Source organism: Pollachius pollachius (genome assembly GCF_949987615.1).
Source record: "Pollachius pollachius genome assembly, chromosome: 10".
Lineage (NCBI taxonomy): Eukaryota > Metazoa > Chordata > Actinopteri > Gadiformes > Gadidae > Pollachius > Pollachius pollachius.
The window spans coordinates 11136549-11152949 of NC_136943.1; the positions used below are offsets into that span (position 1 = coordinate 11136549).

The 16401-nt window shown below is 47.0% G+C and overlaps 1 protein-coding gene across 5 annotated transcripts in view; it reads left to right on the forward strand.

The window, feature by feature from the left end:
* Positions 1-334: 334 nt before the first annotated feature.
* Positions 335-16401, forward strand: part of arhgef9a (Cdc42 guanine nucleotide exchange factor (GEF) 9a) — a 42098-nt gene continuing 26031 nt past the window's right edge. For 3 of the 5 annotated variants that reach the window (XM_079744463.1, XM_079744459.1, XM_079744461.1), the window contains exons 1-5: positions 438-669; positions 1596-3320; positions 4492-4866; positions 6158-6284; positions 6471-6577. In XM_079744463.1, the coding sequence (XP_079600589.1) occupies positions 1674-3320; positions 4492-4866; positions 6158-6284; positions 6471-6577 (2256 nt within the window). In that variant the 5' untranslated portion in view covers positions 438-669; positions 1596-1673. Of the gene's footprint in view, positions 401-437; positions 670-1595; positions 3321-4491; positions 4867-6157; positions 6285-6470; positions 6578-16401 lie in introns of those variants that run through there. The other 2 variants (XM_079744460.1, XM_079744462.1) reach the window with 2 other exon arrangements.

Consider the following 16401-nt stretch of genomic DNA (forward strand, 5'->3'; position numbering starts at 1 on the left):
CACATTCAACGTAAATCCCAAAGGAGGTCCACAATGTGAGACCAGAGTTCAGTCAATCACCTCTCTTTCTCACTGCCATGTTCCTTTGAAAACGATCAGTGCCAAGTCAAACACAACAAACTGGCCAAACAGAGTGGATATTTAACAGCTAGGCTTTGGAGAGGAGGTAACCGAGGCATTTATAAGGAAATATCTGCATGCCTTTGTGCGTGTGTGTGCGCGCGCTCGTATCCACCACCACCCGCGTGCGTCCGTGAAAGAAAAGTGCACGTGTGTGTGCGGTTCCCCTGGCAGTTGGGCGTCAGCGTGCACTGCGAGTTTCTCACCACAGACCTGCGTGTCGGCGTCTGCTGGAGCTTTTGGGCGCAGGGCAAGAGTTCACGCGTCTCTGCCTCACTTGGTGAGTTGCTCCCATTTCTTTCCCGATAGTTGGAGAAGTTTAGATTCAACTTCTGCGGCTCCCCGAAGAATGGCTATCATCGACGTTAGGCTTCTGATCGGTTTTACTGATGGATACAAAACGTGTAGGGTTTGGTAATAGAAAAAGCGTTTTTTCACTGTGTTTTGTTGTGTCGCGGAAGGTTTCTTAACCGGGTTCTTTTTGGAGGAAAGTGAATATAGCTTATTTTTTAACTTTGTTGAATCGCCGCCTAAGAAATCTGCATCCTGGTAAGTATCCCCCTGTATGTCTAATACACGGGAAATAGCCAAAGGTTTGCGAACTAAGTGTTTAGAGTAGCCTTACTTTGTTTTGAGTAGCTTCGGCTGACTAAAGAACTACACCGTGGTGATGTTGACATGTCTACCTGCTGTGATCGATACGGTGGATCAATTAATTAGATCGACCCGCTGATTGGTTGTATAACGTTGAAGTGTAGCACGTATAGAAGTGGCCGAATATCGTGAGACTGGTCAATCAATGGAGCTCAATGATTGAAGTGTTAGATTGTTTTTCGTAATTTTATATGATGTAAAAGTATTGTATTCTTATGAAAGTGCTTTGAGATATATGGCAACACGGAGTCTATCAGCAAGATTAAGGAAGGTTTATCAGCAATTCAAAAAACAGCATGTGAAGTGAACTGATTTGTCACAATATAGAAAAATTATCTCCATTTAAATGGTAAAAAATGTAAGGCCCGGAGCTCTTTAGAAATAAAATTGGATGATTCTAAAATAATAATGCGTTATAATTGGTCATCTGAGTACAAAATTACAACCTTGGCCTACATCAAACGTAGCCATTATGAAAAGGGGGGTAATTAACAGGCAATGGTAAAGGAGGCCTGTTCGAGTCAAGTCCTCTGCCTCAGGAAATGTTATTTCAGCTAGATGGTGATGTCACTGTTGGACAGCAGGGCTGGAGTGACCAGATAGCTCTGTATTATACGTTTCCATGACAACAGCTTCTCCTGGTATAAATGGTTGAGGGGCTCTCATGTCTGAATAATTACCAATATGCACCGAGCATGCAGTGTGGGGGGCATTCTGTTTGCTGACTCACAGTTATCAAACGTGTGTTGGGTCTCCCCCAGGCAAATGAAAGAAAGCAATATAAATCTGTTATGAATAATAACACATTCTTGTCTCTCTAGGTGCATGTGTGCTTGTGTGTGTTTATGAGGCAAACATGACGGCTATTGAAGCGAGCTGACATCGTGGGATGTGAGAACATGGAGGACACAAACAACGCCGGCCCCCCGAGCCCCAAACCCAACGGCTTCGTCAACCGCCTGTTCAGCGTTTCCCTGGACGTCCAGAATGAAACGAGCAGTGTGTGCATTCAAGAGACGCTGCCTGGGATCACCGCCGCGGGACCACCGCCGGAAGACCAGGCTCCCCAGGTTCCCCTTCCCAAGACCCCCGGGAAGGACAGGCCGCCTGAGGTGCTCCGGAGGGACCGTCGCGCCACCGGGGGGATCTGGAAGATCCTGACCCGGAAGAAGGGGGCCTCAGAGCTGGAGAGGAGACCCCATTCCATGATCCTCCCTGGGGAGGCCTCGGTCCCCAAGCTGTCCTTCGCCGACAAGGTCCGCTCTTTCAAGAAACTCAAGTCCCCGTCGGTCTTCAGGGGGAAAACGGGGAAGCTGTCCAGTGCCAAGTTTGGCAGCTCCTTTGTGGACGAGGACTCCTTCTGCCATGACTTTGGAACACCCGGGCAGCCCAGCAGGGGAACGCTGAAGCACCGCGCCAAGAGGCACTCCTACGCAGGCTACACCTCGGAATACGAGTGTTCCTTTGAAGACCTTGAACTGCCGGCCCCGTCCGAGAACCACTACCCCGCTCCCGCCGAAGAAGCCGTGACCCAGAATGGCTGTAAGCCGCCGGAGAGAGTTTGCTATGCTAAAAGGACGGCTAGTAGCAACTCGACCAACTGTAACAACATAGCTGCCGGCTGCGAGGAGCAGAGCGTTCGGGGCAGCCCCAAGGCCCACCTGGGGGGACCGAGGAGAGCCAAGGGCCCAGATGTGTGGAGTTACTTGCGGAGGATCTCTCTGCTGGGCAAGGCCAATCCCGTGTTCTCTGAGAGGAGCTTTGACTCTGAGCTCCCCACTCTGGACAAAACCATGGACTCAGATTGCGCCTCGGTAGACTTTGAATCCGTCAGAGATTTCCAACCGGCGCCCCCGAAACACTTGGACAGCAAGGGCCATTTCGGTGGCTTTTTAAAGTTCTTTAACAGCTTCGCAGAGAACGCGAGAAAATGGCGGTCGACTCCGACGTCTCGTTCGTTCTCCCCCCCAGAGGAAGGGAAGACCCCACTGGACTCGCCCCGTGCGGGAGAACGCCCCGTTGAAACCATTCACAGCGGCGGGTCCTTTACTCTGCACAGTCAAGGACACCCAGTCCCCCTGCCCTCCCCCAATATCCCCAAACCCTCCCAGTCTAGCACCCTGGAGAGGCATGGCAAAGCCACCACTGGGGACGCACGTTCCCCTACCGTGGTTCTGAGGGCCTTTAGAACTTGCCCAGAGTCACCCGCTGTCAATGGAATTCACTGTTCAGAGGGTGCAGAGAAACCTACACACAGGCAGGCTGTTCAGAGGGCCCTGGTGACAATAGAGAAGCCCATGGCCCGGCCCAACCCGAAGCGAGACAGGGAGAATGTGTCTGCCTATGTTGCCCGAATGGCTTCCTCGGCCCAGCTTTGTCCAGAGGAAAAGGCAGAGGGACACTCTTCAGGAAATGAGCAAGATTCCACTGAGGCTCCACCTGATTCACACCAGACACAGGAATTAACCAGCCAATCACAGGCGGGAGACAAGGAGAGTATAGCCAATAGTGTGCCACCATCAGACTCCACAGAGGAAATATTCAAGGTATGTGTTGATATCAGAATATGTGGTAAATCTATTGTATTTGGCTCTAGGAAATACGGTATTATCGGTTGCTCTTATGAAACATTCTTATATTTGATTAAAAAACGTAGTGGAAATGTTATTATTTTAGAATAACACAAGTATTCATTAAAGTATGTTAACCATAGGTATATAATGTTTCAGTGTGTATTGGGTTCATGGCCTAACTCGATTTCCATTGCAATCCTAATGCCATCATTTACATCATTGTCCATGCTACGCATCATGTAACAACTGCTCATGACCAAATTACCATCATCTTCGCTCCATCCACAATTTTAACCTCCTTTAATTCCCAGTTCATTAAGTACAAGCCTTAAGGAAGTGTTCAAGTCACTCACACACACAAACACACACACAGCCCGACACTTGCAAAACACACACACGCACAGCCACACTATTGTACAGTTGTCCTTTTGCTCCATCTGTTGGAGAGGAGAGGGAAGTCGAGAACTTAAGAGAACTGATGAACGACAACAACATATACCCACCCCCCACCTATCTCTTCCCGTTCCCTACTTCTCCTAGCATAGCAGGAAACCCAGTCTACCATAGATGTGTGTGGTTCCCCCACGAGCTGCAATGGTTTCCTCTACACCCCTCCCCACCTCCCCATTCCCCCATCACACTCTGCACGCTCTTGCAGAGGCATTAGTCATCCTTCCTCCCCCCCACCACTCCAGTCTCACACCAGCAAGTCAGGGCACGTTAGCCCCGGCTAACTCTCCCAATAACAAGATCCGATATGACATCCCTCAGTGCTCAGCGGTCCTAGCATGGGGCGGAGGCCACAAAGGAAGACTGTGGGAAAAGCGCGTTTAGACAGAGAGAAACGATGACACCGAGTCGATCCTGCTCCCTAATCCCCAGATTGTTTACAGAACAAACCCACCTGTCTCCTGTAATTGTTGTGAGTCTCGTAATATGGCCGTTAAAAGGCGCGGCCCGATTGGGTGGATGGATTGTTACGCATGCTGAGTAATCACAGAACCCAACGTTCACGCTTGGTTCGGCAACTGCCAACTAGTTTTCAGTTGGGATTCATACACAAATATGTGGTTAACGTGTAAAGACATTCTCAACGTTTTTACAAATCAGACAACGGGTACCAAGTAGTCTCTGCCTATCACAGCTGTGCGAGCAGATTGCCGTCGTCCAATCAGCCGGCGGCAAAGATCGGTCCAGCCCGATCCCGCCGACTCACTGTAGCTCCTGGAAGGTCCGGGCGCGACCCAAGCCCTCCCACCTTGCCCGCCCTCGGCCCCGCCCCGCCTCGGCCCTGCTGGACAGTGGGAGACCACCCCCCCCGCCAGAGGGGGATCTGTACCCGGGCTACGCCGAGGTGGGCTCGCTCTGCCGGCGCAGACGCAGGCCGGCGCCGGCGGCCGCGACGCACGCCGCCTACCCCCCGGGCCAGAGGACGAGGATGGCCGGCCGCTCCAGACCCCACTCTGTCATAGAAACCAGCGTCGCTATGGAGACGCAGGCCACGCAACTGCACCACAGAGTAAGATCATGCGACGCATAGACACGAAACGTGGGGCACAAATTTAGGACATTCAAATTCAAGTTCAGAAAAAGGCAATGAACTCGTGCATTAAACAAAAACTAAGCAATCAAAAAGGATCAAAAGCGTTGACAGTGACAAAAAAATCCAAAGTAAATATCATGAATCTCATGCTGATGTGGAGAAAGAGTAAGTGCAGGAGGGCAGAGGCTCAGGCCAGCCGACTCCGCCAACCCAGTGATAAATATAGCCTTCACCAGCCCATAATGAATCAAACACACACTGCAGACGCCGAAGGGAAGCCCAGCACTAACCCGGCATTTAAACACTCACCACCACGCACAACAATGCATGCGTGCCCCGGCCCATTTATTGAGGCCTCCGGGCACTGCCCTTCTACCTCCATTTCCCTCCCTTCAATTGTCTCTCCGTCTCCCTCTCCTGTCTGTCATCCCCTCTCCGTTTCCTTTTATTATTCCCGTCTCTAACCATGTCCGTTCCTCAACTTCTCTTACCGATCTCAGCTCCTTCTATTTTTACTCATTTTCACATTGTTCCGTTCTGCTTATGTTTGGCTCTATCTTTTTATTTCAACATCATTTTTTTTTTTCTGGCCAATTTCCCGCCTCATCGCCCCCATAAGCGCTATGGCTCTCCTGCTCCTTACTCAAAGTCACTTCTCCTTAACCTGAGAGAGTGCACCTGGTCTGAATGATGTATAGTCTCCCATGGTTCACTGCCAGCCACGCTGCACACTATAATCCACCTCACCGGAATAGACCTGCAGGAGGTGAAGTGCTTTAATTCACAGCAAAATAAAGAACAGGGGACTAAGGCATAAAAACATGTGATTTGAAGGGCAAGTGTGTGTGCGAATATGGGTGTGTTTGTGTGTGAGAGAATGCTTGTGAGCAAGTGTGTGTGTGTGTGTGTGAGTACATGTGAGCGAGCGTGTTTGTGAGCCGATGTGAGTGTGAGCATATTTGCGTGTGTGTGTGTGTTTGTGTGTGTGTGTGTGTGTGTGTGAGCATGCGTGTGTGTTTGTGTGTGAGTACATGTGAGCGCGCATGTTTGTTAGCAGATGTGTGTGCGTGTGTGTGTGTGTGTGTGTGTGTGTGAGTATGCGTATGTGTGTCTGTGAGCATGCATGCATGCATGTATGTGTGTGTGAACATGAAAGTGTGTGTTTTGTGTGTGAGCCTGTGTGAATGTGTGACATGTAAGCACATTAGCCGGGGTAGTGTCTGCCATGGGCGGGCGGTCCATGTCCTAATCACTCAGTCCCCTGCAGGCCCTCTCGCGGCCCCCCGGGGTGTCCCCGCTGGAGCCCCCACTCAGGGCCTCCCTGCAGCGCTGCCGGTCCCTTCCTCTGGCTCCAGGCACCCTGAGCACCCTGGCCCTACTCCGCCAGCAAACAGGTACCCCCCCCCACGGTTCTAATATTGTCCTTGATGCGTGATGTGTTTTGTATCGTGTTCTGTATTTAAACACTAGGTATCGTGTTTGAGTTGATGGGTCTTTCTGTCGATGCGTCTGACTGTGTGGCTGTCTGTCGATCTGTACATCTGACGTGGGTCTGTCTGTCTGTGCGTCTCTTCGTCCAGTCTGTGAAGGCCAGTCGTCGTCCTCCGTCCGTCTGCGCAATGGAGACACGGGGAGCTGCAGGAGAAGGCTGCTCAGACCAGGATCAGGGCCGCTGCAGGTTAACATAGTGAGTCACACACACACACACACACACACACACACACACACACACACACACACACACACACACACACACACACACACACACACACACACACACACACACACACACACACACAGAACACACACACACACCCCCCCCCCACACACACACACACACACACACACACACACACACACACACAGAGCACGTAATTAACTTAAAAATATCATGTGTATGAATATCTATAATTATTATATTTCTTAGAATTGCGACAATTACAGTAAACAATCATGCATACATGCATACACATTCATAATGATTACTAACTAGTCTAACTATAACTAGTGGAGTCTCGGTTTGTCTGACTGTCCTTGAATCTTATTGACACCCGTTCGTCCTAACGACTTCAGCAAATGCAGTGTGCAGTTGTTTGGATGAGCGACTATCGAGAAAGCTGCAAATCGGCCTGTTCCAAACAGTTTTTGAATGTTTAACGGGAACAGTATTATTACTATCAATAAGCAGAGGATCCATACTCAAAGGACCAATGTTCAAATAAACAGCACCATTTCATTATGCTGACCAGGACTAAAGCAAACTTGCCTCCTAAAACCACATTAAAGTGAAGTAGCCTGCGGTGATAGAGACCCTTTTGCTAACCACATACAGTATAATACATGTAATTGTAAGCAAAAGGTCGCTGTAACAACAGAACATCAAAGGAAATCCCACTAGCTTAATGCACCCATTTCTAAAGCCATGTAATAGCAAGTGTAACATGTCTTCCTGTGTTGTGTAATATCCGCCTCCGAATGCATGGGAATAATGTAGCTGGAGTTCCCAAGACGAAACTGGCCCTCGGTTGGGAAGCTTTGTCCCGCTGAAATGATTCTGGTTAGCCAGTTAAGGTATATTTAAATGCAGTTTCTGAAAAATGACCTGAAGATTAAGACTCTAGTGAGCAAGCTAGCACCGCTTTTGTCTGTAATTGAATTATTTAAAAAAATGAAGTGGTTATTTTTAACACTCGGTGTTAAAACGGATCATGTGTCAAAGCATGAAGGATTGATCATCATAGATTATTAGATCAGCGTTAATTCCCACCCACCATTAATCTGAGGGAATTACAGGCATGTAACTTGTGTTCCACTCTAGGTTGTATGTTAGCTATGTATGGCATTGACATAGTTCCCAAGTTAACCTCTAAATATAGAAACAAAGAACACTTTCCCTTGTTTAAATAAATAATACATATACAGATATAATATATTAGGTATTATATCAGTGTAAGAATATCACAGCATAATTATTGTAATAGTGATTTATCTATCACAAGTGAGGAAATCGTGGCTTTCAACATCAGTCTATTTGCTCCCCTTTTACCCTTTCCTTTCCTACCGCATACCTCAAACCGCCTTTGAAGTGAATCTCGTGTCACAATTGCAAGATATGTTCACTCACGAGCCAGGAATGAGACAATCGTTCTGATTACGAATCCCCCCTGTCCTCTTCCACCCCCTCCATATCCATCTCCACACCCCCCCTCTTAGCCCATAGCCCACTCCCAGTTTAAATAGTGTTTGTGATGCTGCTGGTGCACATTGTTGCCATGACACTGGCATGCTCCTCTTCATCTCCTGGTTTCTATCTTTAGGCAGTGTGAACTAAATGGGGACCGTGTGTGGGTGCCAGAGAGAGAGAGTGCAAGAGAGAGAGAGAGACCTAGAGAGAAAATGACGTGGGAGAGACACAGAGGAATAGAGGGAGATGCTCTCATTGTGTGGAGGCTCCTTGTGTCATGACCCTCCTTGGTGGGAAAAGGGAAGGAGTCTGGATCCCCGGGGGCTTTTAATTTGACAGGAGAATCGTGAACATGGTGCTTTAGTATCGTTTGCATAGCAAAGTCCAAATACCACAGCAGCACAGAGCCGTCTGCTGGTTCTAAACCACATCCCTTGTGAGGTAGAACACACACACACGCGCGCAAATGCACAAACACACACACGCACACACACACAATGTCCTCTGTCCATATAAGAGGAGATGATTTGCTGCACAATTTCAAATTGTGTATGTGTTTGTGTTTGTGTGTGTGTGTCCTATTTCTGGTAAATCATGCATTCTTGATGTGGTCATGTGTGTGTATTCCGTGCCAGGATTTATTCTCAACAGTTTTGTGATACATTGTGTCGCATGCTTAACAGTCCCACTTTCAGGGCAACTAATGGAGCCCAGAAAACGTGGGCAGAGAGAGATTGATCGTAAAGTCGCTGCAGTGCATAACTACCACCACCGCTCATACCTTCTCTCTTTTCCCTCGTTTCATCTGGATTTCTCTCCACCCCCAAATCCCCCACGCACCCCTCATTCTTTCTCTATAAAATACAAATCATAGTGTTTTTAACGCAAAAGATGGGCTTGAGATGTTTCATTTACATTTAGGGCATTTAGCAGACACTTTTATCCAAAGCGACTTACAACAAGTACATCAAAATATCGCCGTCGGTACAGTAAGGCCAAGCACTTACTATTGCTATGTTAACCCATTCCTCGTATTCAATAAAGCTAGGGTAAGATGCTATACAATGCTAAGCACTATTTTTAAGTGTCTGGATGTACAAGATACAATCAATGCATACATTAAGTTCCAGGATATACAAACATACAATTAGTGCGTAAGAGGGGTGTTTTTAGAGTTAGGGAGGTGAAGGGGCAGATAAGGTGGGAGGCTATGCAGAGTCCAGGTGAAGTCTGAACAAGTGAGCCTTGAGTCTCTTGCTTAAACTGGTGAGCGACTCTGAAGTCCTGACATCGGCAGGGAGCTTGTTCCACCATTGGGTTGTGACTTTGTTGTGCGACCTTTGCTTGCTCTTAGCGATGGCGGTACCAGGCGTCCAGCTGAGGCAGTTGAGCGGAGCGCTCGAGCCTGGGTGTGAGGTCCGACTAACGCTTGGAGATCGGCAGGGCTAGTTCGTTGACCGCATTGTAGGCCAGTACCATTGTCTTGAAGTTGGTATTAAGATTATACAAATTTTATGAAGAATTATTCTACAATTGTTCATGCCCAATATTTTGAACAAAAAAAAGGACACACTTGACACAATTGAGAGGTACCACCTGCAATCCTTCAAAGTACACCTAGGGGTACACATACCCCCATTTCAGAAACAAATGGTGGTATTCAGAAGAGTAGCGGTAACCCTTAATGCTAGTTCCCACGCTGGCACTTTTTCTTTTTCTGGTCTTTGATGCTCCGTCTAAAGGTTTAGGTAAGCAGTTGTTAAAAAGCTTGGGGAAGCTGAGGTTTTTCCCTTTTCTAGAGCGACCTGTCCCATCTTATCACATGACGCAACATTGTTCATTATGAATGGTTGAGTCAGCATGCGGGAGACGGGCTCAGCATTTGGGATGAAGGCGCCAACCTCACTAAAAACACTCCCTCACTCACATGCTCCCACACTCACTCACATGCTCACTCACTCACTCACTCACATGCTCACTCACTTGCCTGCTCATTCACTCGCATACTCACTCACTCACATGCTCACTTATTCACTAACTCACACATCACATAGACACACAGACACCCAGACACACGCACGCATGTCACCACACATGCAGAAAAATAGAAAAAACAGTTTAGCACACAGACACTACCAGCATCAGATCTAAGAAAATGTATTTAATGGTATTAAGCACAGAGCCTGTAAATAGTCTTCAAAAGCTAAGATGCTTTGCCCTCTCCTCTCAGTCTCTTGGGTACTTCCTCTCATATATAGACTCTCATTTCAAATTCCCCTCTGATAGAGTCAGGATTCATCCTGCCAGGCTCGTGTGAGTCACTGCATTGAGAATTTCATTATTTTCCTAGAAATATGGAACATGGGTTAGTAATATCTCCGTCAAACAGATTGTGTGAATATGTGTGAATCCTCCTTCACCACAACCCTTTATTTTGGAAGGCTGTCAGAGGAAGGCTGTAAATCTGTCCTGCTCAAAATAGCCATGCTCGTACATGTTACGTTCCACACTATCGCGGTTCATTCAATGCCGGTTGGGTTGCCAGGCTAGCAGCTTGTAGGTACGCTGCTTTTCCGTAGCCACGAGCTAATGCTGTTACAGCACGCGGTGGACTACGATAAATAGTAGCGTTGCTAAAAGAATCCAGGAGAGTGGGCGTGTTGGATCTCTCTATGCTCTTTCTTTCTCCAAAGAATAGGTGGCACATTGTCAGGTGTGTGTGTGTGTGTGTGTGTGTACGCGTGTGACCCTGTGTGTGTATACATGCACATAGGTGTTAATGCACTTTGCAGTTTATGAACTTTGAAACTCACATACGTGAGCATACAAGGGACTACAACCACATGTGTTTTTGTGTGTGTGTGAGTGCATGCGTGTGTGCATGTGCGCCTGCCTGTGTTTATGTGTGTGGGTATGTTGTGCATATGTGCAGGGAATAGTTGGAGAATGAGGGCGACGGTGATTAAGGCCTTTACGTAACTGTTTGAGAGGGTTTCTCCTACAGAAGCGTGTTTCCACCTCTTCCTCCGCTGATAGTCGCCAAAGCGCACGGCCCTAGAGGCACATTGAGGCTATGCTAATCCCATGACTAACTGTTGTTTTATTTCTCTGTAGCACTTTATGTGCCCAGCTCCAAGCACAAAATGTGAATGCACAGACCTGTGTAAATGTGATGGCAACTGACATTCATTCTTTACTGTAAGCGTGCCTACTTGGTACATGCGGCATGATTATCCATTATACATTTACATGTAATCTCATGGTAGACGCTTCCAAAGCGTCTTACAATTCATTGTACATTGATTACTTTGCTTCTGCTGAACTGCTGGATAGAGTGCAGGGTGGCTATATTACAGGCATTTTCACTGGTGGGCCAACATAAATAAAAACTTTTGTTCTGAGGTTATTTGGATTGCCTGAATAGCATGAGGTGTGTATTCAAGAATCTAGTTTGATCAGTTGTGATTGGTTCTTGAGACAAGGTGCCGGATTTTTATGGCAGCCATTACTTGAATAGAAAGGAGATTGTCATTGGATTCTGCAAAACCAGTTAGACAGCACAGTATAACATAAGATCCAGTTCTGTCTTCATTCCCGAGGGGAAATCTGCCAGAGGAGTGAAGTGTTCAAGTCTGTTTTCTTTTAAACCACTTAATCCCTTCACTAGCATTCTCATGCACTAAACAACAAAACAACAGCAAACCCTTTAACCACAAAAACCTAGATAAATAATTTAAAGTCAGGCGCAATCTAATGTAAAAAATATTCTCCGATCACCATATTCTTTATATCCGTACACACACCCCCCAGCTGTTTTCCTGTACACCTAAGATGGAAGCCGCTGTCCCGTCTAATGAAGCTCAATACGTCAGCGGGGCGGTGTTATCCACAGCATCGCCACATTATAACCACCGCAGCCGCCCTTTATCTTCCTCACGGCCCCCAGACAAAGAGACGGAAGCGCTGCCTCGGCGGCGGAGACGGGCGGCTAGTTAAAGAGGGTCCTGCAGGGGCCCCCCGGCCGAGGTGACGCTCCTGGCAGCTGCCTCTTCCTGTGTGTGTATAAACCAGAGAGCGTCCTCTCCACGTCCGTCTGCACTCGACGCTACGCGGGGCCGTGTCGGAAGAGAGCCCCTTCGTCACGCGTTACATAAACCACCCCCCCACCTCTCTCCCCACCACCACCACCACCGCGTTCCCTCTTCCTGTGCCCTCAGCGCACGTCATCCCTTCCCTCCATCACTGTCTTCTCCTCCTTTCTTCGTTCTCTCGCTCCTCTTCTTCCTGCGTTCCTCTTTCCCTCCCTGACCTTGGCTTCACCCTCTCTTCTCTCTGTGCTGTTTGTACCTCCTCTCACAGGTACCAGCTGTGGGAAAACACCTGCATCCTGGGGCGTCGTGTGTGTGTGTGTGTGTGTGTGTGTGTGTGGGTGTGTGTGTGTGTGCACGCATAAAAACGACTGTTCCACATGGTTATACGGCAAGGTGTCAGCCGTTGATGTACATCTCTTTTGATAAGAGGAGATTCACTCGTCTACCAAAGGAAAAATACCAATAGGAACACTGCGCTCCGACACTGTCTCTCTGCAGAGTTTTAGCATTTCAATGCAGTGATTTCCTTTCGAATGCGGCATGTGAGAGCAGTTGTGTGGGAATTTTTTATCTTCAAACAAGAAGAAGGGATTTCTTCTCCTGGATCCTTACTTTGATGGACAGCTTTTGTAGCCAATTAGAATGGATGTGTTATTCCAAGAGGGTGATCTCTGTCCCGCTGTAGCTAACTGTCTACTAGAGTTTTTCTTTGTCTCTTGTGTATGGTGTGAGAAAAGGAAGAGTGTCGATAGAAGTTTGGATTATTCTGCCTTGATAGCCACAATAATCAAATAATAATTGGAATACCATCAGTCCCACTAACATTATTTTGGTGTTGTTCGTGTGTGTGTGTGTCGGCTCCCCAGGTGGTCAATGGTATTTTGACAAATTGTCATGCCAGTGAGCATGCTCAGTACAGCCCAGTGAGAACACAGACTTGCTTAAGTAACCAGCCCATCCACCGACTAGCCTCCTGTGCGGCTCGTCCTTGTCTCTAAGTAATTGCATGTATTTTTTTCTTTTTCTTTAATGTTTTTAAAACTGCTGACCTATCAGTGCTGCCTTCTGGGAGCTAATTACACTTTGTTAAGCCACAGCCGATGCAACTTGCCGCAGTAGAAAATCCAAGCAGGATTTGTGCATCTTTACCACAGAGGTCAGAGTTCAACAAATTAGGGTTCACAAGGGATCTCCTTTCAGAGTGATGCAGCAGTCTCAGAGGAGCGGGGGAGCCTACTTGACAGGTCGCACCAGAGCTGTTCTTATTTAAAGTGATTTAATTACATGATGGTGTTTTTCGCTGTGTGCTGGAGTGGCATCTTCAAGGGGATGGATATTGTTAATAGTATCTTTGGGCCATGACTAACAAAGAGTAGAACCAATCCTTTAGGAACATATTATTATCTGCTCTATAATATTACAAGCCAAGAGCAGTGCCACAGGGCAAGCTAGTCATTATCAATCTGCATCTAGCCATAGGGAATGGGATACACAGGTAGGGTTTCAATGTGTTTTATAATCTTTTTTTACTTTTGGCATTTCAACTTGGCATTTAGTATTGTATAGCGAAGACGAGGCCAAATTTGGCAAAGAATCCCTGAAAAAAACAGCTGTTAGCTGCAAGGTTATTTACATTCTTGGTAAAATGCTTTCTGTTTGCTCAGTTGTGTCTCTGCCTAGTTCCGTATCTAATGTTTGGTCGGGAGGGTGGGGGGGATAGATACAACCTCTTTCTATGTTGTGACCTGCGGACATTTTCAGTTAATTGAATCAACAGCTGATGTCTGAACAATGGCAACAGAAGCTGAGTTCAGGGAGGGGGAAAAACTTTAAAAGTTGAAACGTTTATTTTTAGGCATTTGCTTGCGACTGAGAGCGGCCGGGGAGGAAGCAGGAAACCGAGAAGCGTGGTTGTCGTGGCGACGGCATGGAGAACGAGGAGAGTTTTGGCTAACTAGAGGGGAAATGGGTGTGGTGGGCTCTCTCCCATTAGCCAGCCATAGGGCTCAAATGTGTTAATTTACACAGACTCCAATATGTGGACTATTCCGGGTGGAGGGGGGAGGGGGGGGGGGGGGTCTTAACCTATCATGTGGTGGCTGTTCTTCAACTCAAAGTATGCCCACAGTTTGTAACTGAAGTACATAGACCATTTTACCACCATAGACCATTTGCACTTGCTCGACCCAGTTCAGATGAGGTGTGCTTTTTTTTGTTCTATAATTTAGGCCCTTATTCCTTTTAGGATAACTTATGTATAGTTAAATTTTTTTTTTTTTTTACTAAACTATAACCAAAGAAAATCACTTTATAAACCAATGAGGGAGTCATATAACCTTAACTAAATATTCCCATGTCTCTGAATTTTTAAGTCAAATTTAGTTTTTCAATTAATAGGAACCAGGTTTGATCCCCCAAATTTCCACAGGGTACAACAATTCATGAACAAGATGCATAACCGGCTCAAAACTGATAAGTTGCTTTGGATCAAAGTGTCTGCAAAAAAGTATAAGAATTGATTGGAGAAATAAAGGTTTAGCGTTAAATATCCAGTGTTGTATGGTTTGAGAATGCAAGCACCCGGGGTGTCAGACAGAGTTTAGAAAGTCTTCTCACACACCAGTGCTGCTAGCCACCGCTAACCGCTGTACCGCAAGTGAGCGCCAGACTTCAGAAGGCGTGATATCCATCGGCTGAGCGTGACGGAGCTCTCTGGCAAGGGGTGGAGAGGGCTCACCGTCACGCTAGACCGTCCTGCTCACCGCCAGACCATGACCAATGCGGTTCAGAGAGAGTGTGTGTGTGAGAGGCGGAGAGGTGGGGGGTTTGGGGTCTGCTTGCTGGAATCTACACAGTGACACAGCCTGAGCTAATGGGTAGCATAGCACAGCACGTGTTCTATTTTATTTTTTATTAAATGTTACACAGGTCATATGATTTGTTATTGAACTCATATCTTTTATCAGTCGCCCCTCTGTCCCATTTGAGGCGTAGTAGTGGTTGGAGTATTGGTCGTTGTAGAAGCAGTAGCTCTGTAATAATAGCGAAAAGATATGTTAGTCCTTATGACCTCGAAATGTGTTTTTGCATCTCTTGGTGTCCATGAACATTTTTCGCCCTCTCTTTTACCGGTAAGATCAGTATCAATATGACCACCGCAAGCTGGCTGTGTTGGGTCAGCCTGTTCTCCCACCTAATCGACAGAATAGGTTTGTTCTCTCGTCCTCGGACCGACGGGTCCTCCAACAGTGCTTCCAATCTTCTCAATCCTCCTTGCAACTAGCTAGTTCGCCAGTGTTTTCGGCTCCTCCATCTTTACGCAGTATACATCCACGTATGTGGACGCCCTTGTGATCAACCGTGTGTGGGTTCCCAACGCACCAGCTCGCTGGCTGGGAGCTCCGGTGTCTCTGCCCATGACAGGCCAGCCTCATTCTTCTGGGTGCTACCTTCTCACTCAGTCCGGTAGCCCCTCCTTGCAGATGCATGTTGGTAAACAAGCATGCGAGTTCTGGTGTAGCACCCGTCCAGAGACTTCTGTAGGTTGGGCTTCAGGGTCCAGCTTTAACAGCCTTTCCTTCAAAGAAATGGAGCAAAGTAAGACCCACTGGTTGACGAAACAGCCATACAGTCACGCATGTCAAGGTTCTGATTGCGTTTTTGAGAACATTTCTAGCAATTAATGTGTTTTATTTTCTAATGCTGAGTCGGTGAATGTATGTGATGTTTAGTTTGCTCATTAATGCAACGTTTTCTATCGTTGCAATGGTGTTCCATACGGGCGCTGCCATCCCTGAAACTACTTTGCTTGCTTGTTGTTTGAATTGATGTCTTTGCGTTGATTAGTCATCTGAGCTGTTGTGATATGTGTTCTTTTATGTAACGATTGATGTTCGTTCCAAAAAAAAAATTTGAGTGACCCAGGGTTGACATTCACTCTTCTTTGGGAGGGACTAGGCCGCCGTGATTTTATGGGGCAGTTAAAAACGTTATGTCGCTTTGCCTCCGCCAAAAGAAATCCATTTTAAAGTCTAATTCCGGTCATACATTTTGTTTATCAACATAATCATGAAATTCCACTTTAAAGGTTTTTGAAGTGTGAAAGCAATCAGTAAAATGTAAAATGCAGACGAGAAACATAGTAAAAGGCTACTAAAATGATTCCCCCCCCCCCCTGCTCCCCTGTCTCTGAGTAGTGTATGTATATGTATGAGCGTATTAGCATTGGTGTCCGCG